General features: G+C 35.2%; 1 protein-coding gene across 5 annotated transcripts in view; it reads right to left on the reverse strand.

Moving 5' to 3' along the window:
• Positions 1-9,070, reverse strand: part of NT5C2 (5'-nucleotidase, cytosolic II) — a 115,494-nt gene that overhangs the window by 14,801 nt on the left and 91,623 nt on the right. For all 5 annotated transcript variants that reach the window (XM_074295481.1, XM_074295480.1, XM_074295479.1 and 2 more), the window contains 3 exons: positions 2,464-2,555; positions 1,570-1,627; positions 452-545 (listed from right to left, as the gene is read on the reverse strand). In XM_074295481.1, coding sequence (XP_074151582.1) covers positions 452-545; positions 1,570-1,627; positions 2,464-2,555 — 244 coding nt within the window. The remainder of the gene's footprint in view (positions 1-451; positions 546-1,569; positions 1,628-2,463; positions 2,556-9,070) is intronic.

Raw genomic sequence — 9,070 nt, forward strand, 5'->3', positions numbered from 1 at the left:
AACTACCTAATTAAGTATTTTACCTTAACTTACTAAATTGTGCAGGAAAAAATAAAGTAAGAAGTACCTGACCAAAAAAAAAGGATTATAATTGATCACAAACTGTATATGGAAAAAAGTATGAATACAGATCCAAATTAGTATCTAATAAAAGGAAAACTAAGATAACCAGAAATGAATTAGCTCCAAATGGGGGGTTAAGCAGGAAATGGGAGGGGACAAGAGGAGGAGGAAGACAAAGAAAAAGGAGGAAGAACAGGAGGAAATATTATTGATGAAGGAGAGACAAAGACAAAGACAAATGAGAGACAAAGATAATTCTGTGCTCCCTTGATCAATGGCAAATAAGTTTCTAATTCAGAAGAAATCCCACTGTATACCTGAAGAAGAGCTAATCTTACATCAGACAACATTTACTAAAAAATAGAAGTAAAAAGAAGCCCCAGGATACCTTGTAATGAACCCAATCAACGGCGTCTCTCACATCCTGAAACATACTCCGGAAAGACATAAAGAGATCTCCATCTTTAAATCCCGTTTCACAGCTGCAGGAAGGTAAGACAGTTGTGACAGTGGGGGAAAGGTGAAAATTACATAGATTAAAAAGCAATTTCGAGGAAGTAAAGATTGTGTCACATGGGTTAGGACTGGCTTGCTTTACTCCAAAATATTATTGTCTAATATAATTCAGTCCAGTCACCAGAAATGGACATTTTTCAAAGGAGTACAATTAATTTGAATGAATAAGCAAGTATGTGATATTAAATGGTAGCTAAAAGGTCAAAGTTATAAATATGTCAGATACTTTTCCTTAAAACTTTTTTAGAAACAATCCCCCAACCAAGTTAATTTAACATTTTCAAAACTGATAGTTTAGTTTCCTCTTCACCTTGCCTTTTCTGGCCTAGTCCCTAAATACAAAACTATTGCCCATTTAAAAATCTAATTTAGTCACTTAATTCACAGAACTAAGAACCTCATAGCAGCTAGAGACAGGATATAAAGAGGAAGACAAAACTGTTTCAATGGCTGTTACATCCAAGAAACAAAATGGCACAATTCTTCCTCAATACACAAAGTAATTGAAGTTCATTTTTTCCTTCATTTTTTTAACTGTGGAGAAGAAAAAGGATTTACTCCTGGATCAAATCTCCTTGGGCCTGGGAATGAAACTAAATTACCATCACTGAATGGCTCCTCGGTAGCTGCTGTGAAATGAGTTGGGGGGTTTTAGTGCAAATCTGCTTGGACAGATAACCATCACACAAACCTCCCACTCAGTTGTCACAATTAGCACCTCTGCTGGCCGTCTTCATTCCCAGGAGAAGCCAATCAGAAGTGGTCCCTTCCAAACAAGGCTGCAGCCACTGGCAAGGAGAGGGGGCCGTGTGGGAGGTGAGAGCCTGCATGGAGCTCCTGGTGCTGTCCCATCTCTCAGGCTGGCAATCTGGCATCTCACTAGCACTAAATTCGCTTCAGAAAAGCAGAAAAAACCTACAATGGCCAGTTCTCTAAAACCCTGTACATTAAATAAAAATTTTAAAACTGACAATCACAGGTTTTACATACCTGGAATATCTGGCACAATTAGTAAAAAAATCTACTAAGCAGGCCAACAGGTAGGTCTCTGAAAATTTAAAAAAAAAAAAAAAAAAAAAAAAAAGAATATATATAAGATACAAGAAAAGTGATTGATTAAAGTCTATTTAATGTGATGAAATACTACTCTGCTATAAAGTTGATTTTCAAAAAATATGAAAAGATCTACATAAAATAATGAAGAGTGTACATAAAATAATGAAGAGTGAACTGAAGAGAGCCAAGAGAATGTTGGACATGGTATCAGCAATGTTGTTTGCAAAGTAATTGAACGATTAATCCGATTTTCTAAATACTCAAAAAGACTACAAAAGACCTATGAAGAAAAATACTATTCATTTCCAGAGAAAGAACTGATGAATAGAAGTATGCATTGTATGGTTTTAGATACATATACACAAATATTAAAAAGAAAAATTTTGTCAAAGGGTGGCTTTCTCTAGTGTGGGGGTCAAAGGGGAGAAGGAGAACAATTTGGACCTTAAAATGTAACCAAAAAATAAAAAATACATTTTCTTTTAAAAGGTACAGCTTCCTAAAGGGATATATAGTTTATAGAGGATCTTAATCCTCAGGATACATGAGTTCTAACTGGTTTGCTAATAAATAAATCATGTTATTTTCTAATCTCTGTGTGTCTCTTTCTCTGTTTCTATGTGCATCTCTGTGTGTCGGTGTGGGTCGGTCATCTCTCTCTCTCTCTCTCTCTCTCTCTCTCACACACACACACACACACACACACACACACACACACACACACACACACACACACACACCCCTATTTTATTCTTCCCCTGAGTAAAGATAAATGTTTATAAAAAGTGAGAAATATGCCCACCAAAGGTCATCAGAGGGCATAGCTACCTGGGAGGTTGAACAGTGTGTTCAGAATGTAAAATCTCTCTGTGTCATCTCGCTGGATAAATTTATTTGGATACTGTTCCCGAGTTTCAGGTCTGCAAAGAGCAAGAAAACATTCATTGATATTCATTGGTATTCAATAGTCAGCATGAAAATTATGGAATATGTTCACCCAGAAAAAATATGCATATATAATATAAATATAATTGCACTATTCAGAACCTGTTAATAGTATAGAAATTAAATTGACATGATTTATAATATTGTAAACATTCCATATCTGAATATATAACCTTAATTCATTTTTCCATTACTTTTAATCACCTATTTCAGTGTCAAAGCTACATCTTATAAAAGTTAATAACTGAATTCTCTCAAAAAAAGTTTTCATTCAAAAAAGTAGGAGAAAAAGGAAAATGTCTTAAAGTTATAGCAAGCCAAACATAATTCAGTTCTATGAGGAGGTTTGAATTCAGCTTTGAGAGTATCAAAAATACATCTGTATTTGTGGATAAGAGACAGATTTACGTGATAGATTTACTAAACCTAGAAGATCCTAGAATATAGAATATGTTGTACCCTATCCCCTCAATTAGTGTAATCACAAGAACACTGTACAGACCTCAATTCACTATAGAAAACCAAGGAACTCTTAAAATAAGCAACACACTATTCAATATGATGGAAAGTCCCATCTCCTTCTGGACATGGTAAACAATGGTAGATTTCTGATTCCAAGTAGAGTTTCTAAAATAAAGCAGTAATTTATCTCTAGAGTCACCCAGAGAATAAATATGGAGCCTAGGTCTCTCAAGTTTGAATAGTTATATAATAGCATTTCCTAACAATTCACAGGGATAAATAGGAACTAGGACTGACTTAACTGATGGAAGGAAATCTGAAGATGGAGAAACTCCATCTACTGATACAGGTTATCACTTTCTCTGTAATTTACAGAATGGTCTGCCACACCAAGAAATTGCATTATTTGCCCAACCTCACTTAACTAGTATGTGTCAGAAATGGGTCTTTGTTACTCAAAGGTAGCTTTCTCCTCACTGTAATACTGCCTCTCAATAAAGGTAAATAACTGATTAAAAGTAACTGAGAAGATAATCATAGTACTAAATCCAAACAAAGGTAATACCATGCCACCCTAATTTCCAAATTTTAATGGCTCTGAACAATGTCATTTCCAGTTGCTCTCTCTTTATTGTCTAGCAATTCAGAAAAGAGATCCATGGATTCGTCGAAAAGGGATCCTGAGAAGCAAGTTCTTAGATAACAGGGCAGCTGAACATACTTCATTTAAAACTGGTCTTTTTGAAGATCCAACTCACTTTCAGTTGATCAATGATGGACAGAAACAACTACACCCAGAGAAGGAACGCTGGGAATTGAATGTAAACTGTTAGCACTACTGTCTTTCTATCCAGGTTACTTATACCTTTGGAATCCAATTCTTAATGTGCAACAAGAAAATTGGATTTACACACATATATTGTATCTAGGTTATACTGTAAAACATGTAAAATGTATGGGATTACCTGGAGTAGAAGGAGGGAGGGAAAAATTGGAAAAATGAATACAAGGAATAATGTTATAAAAAAAATTACTCATGCATATGTACTGCCAAATTTTTTTTTTTATAATTATAAAATTAATTTTAAAAAATGTGGAAAAAAAAAAAAACAACTGGTCTTTTTCTTAAGCCTCTCCCTGTCCCCATCCACACTAAAATGTGCCTTTCAGGTTAAAATGAACAGAAGTGGAAAAAGACCCATATACACAAAAACTTTACTCAGCCTTTCTAGATTTCTGTCACACTCATCCACACATAATCTCTTCTTTATGTTTCACTACAAAAGGTATATACAGCATAAACATAGTAAACACAATTGAACAAAGAAAAAGCAGCTTCATTAGAGCATTTGCTATTGTACATAGCCCTAATTCTAGTTTGGTTTTCAGGAATTCTTCTTTCCTTCCCCTGAAGCTTCAATTATTGGTTTAGTAGCAAAATGCCACCAGTTGCAGAGAAACAATCACACTGTTCTGGCCCAGTTTGGGTTCTTATTTTCTCTGTCACTTTTGTTGTTCTGAGAGCAAATAAAATAACCCAAAATTCTAACCCTAACACCCCCCCTTTTTCAAATTCAAATAAATTAGCATGTGAAAAACTATATAAATGTTAGTTATTATTTTCACTGATATTATGATAAAGGTTGAATAGTGTCTCTCTATGTCTTCTATGTAATCATGAGTCAAATATGATTAATAGCACCAAAGGGGGGGGAAAAAAAAAACAAGTTTTAAAATTAATTATTTTCTGCTTGTATCTATGTATTTTTAGGGCTACTGTTAAAAATTACCTTGAAAAGCAGAAAACTCATATAATATGTCTGCATCTTTATAATGAGTTAAACATTTCCTCAAAAGTCCATATGATACTGTTTTGCTTTCTGTATTTCTCCCATCCCCCTCCCATTTGAGTCTCTTTTCTTTTACAACATGACTAATATGTCAATATGTTTTTATAACTGAACATGAATATCCTATATCAAATTATTTAGTCTCAGAGAAGGGAAAAGTGAGGAGAGAGAAAATTTGGAACAAAAACATTTTTAAAAGAATTTTTTAAATTGTCTTTACATGTAACTGGAAAAACAATAAAATATTATTTTTTAAAAGTCCACGTGAAGCTTGCAAACCTTTATTAAATACCTCCTCCACCCTAGTTGTTCACAGACTCATCAAAGAGTCATGCCAGTTTTAGAGAGTTAGATTCAGCCTCATACTTGCTGAAAGGTCCCAGGAATGGATGGTGAGAAAGAGAATTCATAACAGGCATAGGGAGAATGTAGAAATGTGGTGATAACTACAGTAGCCAGAACATTTCCACTGATGATACTAATTTTAGCCTGCTATTATATCCATTAGCAGCTGCAATTTCTTAGTGCTGACAACTCTGCTATGTAGTCTCCCAATTATGCCTTACAAATAGACAGGACAATTGACAATTTTTCTGCAACTGTTATGATTCACTAGTACAGCAGCAACTGAGACTTCAGAGGAACAGAAGAGAAATCCTTGAAAACTAAATTACACGTAAAATTACACGTACCACCACGATTTCAACAGCTAATGAAGCAGTAAGTCTAATTTGGCATGTGGACACCTATACATTTCATCATCCTGTATCAGACTGGCTCTTGGAGAAGCTGTTTTCCGTTGGTCCTCCCCAATGTCCAATATAGTGCACTGCACCTCCTCAGTACTCGATTCTCCAATGTACATGGGTATTTCTCCCACAGCATGGCTTAAAGTCATTTCTGCTTGCCCACTTTGGAGAGCTCTGGTTTGTGTCCTTCCATAAGCTGACCTTTAGGAGTGTCCTCCAGGGCCGAGGGCCTTTCTCACTTTTCTCATTAATAAAGACACCAGTGAAGCTCTTGGCCTGTTATTCTCTCCCTCTCCCTCTGACCAAACATCTTCTCTTCTTACAACAGATTTTGACTGATATCTCTCATTCCTGTTCCTCTTCTGGAAATTCTTATTGGTTAAAGGGTTGTACGTTGCTGGCTGGTGACAGACCCAAAAGATGTATCGGGATTAAGAATCACCTTCTACCCGAAATTTGCTTTCTTTTTTTTGGAGTTTGTGTGGTTTTCTTCCTTTTTCAGAGGCAGCATGTACCCGTACCTGTATCCTGTACCCCGAACCTGCCACTAGACCTCAATTAAATCTAATTTCATTTAGGTACCCCCAATTCTAAACCTCATCAGTAGAGTTGGTTGGAGACTGAGATACAAATGGTTAAAGACAGAAACTGCTACTAAAAGCTGACTCTTGTATCACTGTGACTTAGAGGTGATCTTGGTTTCTCAAAGACTATTCCAGAGTAGTTTAAGCTCTGCCTTCAAGGATGACCCTACAAATAGACTATCAGCTTTCTGAAAACCAGCCTGGTTAAATACAGAAAAGCTCATCATGAATAAACTGGTTACTAGGTGTTGAATTCTTCAGCCATGATAAACCATGAAACAAAGTATAAACTGCAAGAGGGAAAGGAACTGATTCAATTGTGTATCCAAATGCAATAAGAAACATACTTTTGGGGGCTATTTCATTAGTCTTTCAGTGCATGTAATAAGCACAAACAAAAAAAGTCAACCAGGAAGACAATTACATCTTTTGGATCAATGCCCATTATATATATATAGAGTGAAATTAGAAAAATTCTACAAAGAACTTAATAAAGGACCTTAGCCCTCCAAATTAAATTAATATAAACCTTGGTGATGTCAGGGCAAAAGTCAAGTGGGTGCAATATTCTAAATCCTATGCCCATGCAAATTAGATATGTTTTTCCTCATAGGATAGTTTACCTCTCAGACTTGTGGAGGAGGAAGGAATTTGTGTCCAAAGGAGAACTAGAGATCATTATTGATCACAAAATAGAAAATTTTGATTACATCAAATTAAAAGGTTTTTGCACAAACAAAACTAATGCAAACAAGATTAGAAGGGAAGTAACAAATTGGGAAAACATTTTTACAGTTAAAAGTTCTGATAAAGGCCTCATCTCCAAAATATACAGAGAATTTACTTTAATTTATAAGAAATCAAGCCATTCTCCAATTGATAAATGGTCAAAGGATATGAACAGACAATTTTCAGATGATGAAATTAAAACTATTTCCACTCATATGAAAGAGTGTTCCAAATCACTATTAATCAGAGAAATGCAAATTAAGACAATTCTGAGATATCACTACACACCTGTCAGATTGGCTAAGATGACAGGAAAAATTAATGATGAATGTTGGAGGGGGTGTGGGAAAACTGGGACACTAATACATTGTTGGTGGAGTTATGAAAGAATCCGGCCATTCTGGAGAGCAGTTTGGAACTATGCCCAAAAAGTTATCAAACTGAGCATATCTTTTGATCCAGCAGTGCTACTACTGGGCTTATATCCCAAGGAAATACTAAAGAAGGGTAAGGGACCTGTATGTTCCAAAGTGTTTGTGGAAGCCCTTTTTGTAGTGGCTAGAAACTGGAAAATGAATGGATGCCCATCAATTGGAGAATGGTTGGGTAAATTATGGTATATGAAGGTTATGGAATATTATTGTTCTGTAAGAAATGACCAACATGAGGAATACAGAGAGGCCTAGAGAGACTTACATCAATTGATGCTAAGTGAAACGAGCAGAACCAGAAGATCATTACACACTTCAACAATGATACTGTATGAGGATGTATTCTGATGGAAGTGGATATCTTCAACATAGAGAAGAGCTAATCCAATTCCAATTGATCAATGATGGACAGAATCAGCTACACCCAGAAAAGGAACACTGGGAAATGAATGTAAACTGTGAACATTTTTTTTGTTTGTTTTTCTTCCCAGATTATTTTTACCTTCCGAATACAATTATTCCTTTGCAACAACAACAACAACAACAAAAGATATGTTTTTCCTGAAAGATATGAAATGAAATCATAGAGACTTTACTGACTCGGAGGACTAAAGATTCAGGATACTGATATTACTTCCCTAGTTCATTGAATATAAAATAACCAGGAGGAACTCCAGGCACTCTCTGATACTTAACTGATGGATCCAGATAGGCAATTCAAGAACAGGAGCTATATTCAGATGCATCCTCATCTTGAGGCATCCTCAACTCACATCTTTGTAGAATATCCTTCTATGGTTAAGTAAATTTCCTTTTGTTAATTACTAAGGGATCTTTAAGTCTTTCATTTTGTTCCCACATCAAAAATAAGTCAAGCTTAGCCTCCAAAAAAGTGGTTCTATAGAAAGAGAGTGAATGAATGACTATAATTGAATGGTAAGGAATAAGGGAGTGTAAAGTCTCCGTGACTATACAGAAAATGCAACTCTATTGATCACAAGTCTTTAACTATAAAGAAAATGCAGTTCTACCTATTATGAGTCTTTTTTAAAAAAAAAGTCAAAAGGTGCTAAAAAGAAGGTAACATTACAAAAAGTGAAATGTACTATATCTTTGCAGGAAATAAATGGTTACCAATGTGGTAACCATTTTCAAATCAGCTGTCTGTATAGCAATCAAATCATAAACCTATTAACACAAAGTTTAAAATCAAGACCAAATTAGAACAAAGAATAAAATGAGAAGATAAGGATATACAATTAAAAGAACACCAGACTGTCCTAAAACAAACTCTTGCTGCCTCCCAGAACTGGGATCAGAAAAAAGGGTAAAACATCAACACAGATCATCACTATTTATAATATGTACATTCAACTGATACAAATCAGTCATTACTACAAAACCATCAAAACAGCCTTAAATTTGTCTTTTCCAATAAACATCTGATCTTCCTATTCAAGTTTAAGTGGAGATACGTGGCAGCCACAAATAACACTAGTTTAAACTATAAATTTATTTGTAAAATCTTAGAGAAAAGGAAGGGACGGGATCAGAGCAGGTACATTCCCACATAAAAATTAAAAAGGAAGGAAGGAAGGAAGGAAGGAAGGAAGGAAGGAAGGAAGGAAGGAAGGAAGGAAGGAAGGAAGGAAGGAAGGAAGGAAGGAAGGAAGGAAGGAAGGAAG

This window comes from Sminthopsis crassicaudata, chromosome 2, assembly GCF_048593235.1.
Source record: "Sminthopsis crassicaudata isolate SCR6 chromosome 2, ASM4859323v1, whole genome shotgun sequence".
Lineage (NCBI taxonomy): Eukaryota > Metazoa > Chordata > Mammalia > Dasyuromorphia > Dasyuridae > Sminthopsis > Sminthopsis crassicaudata.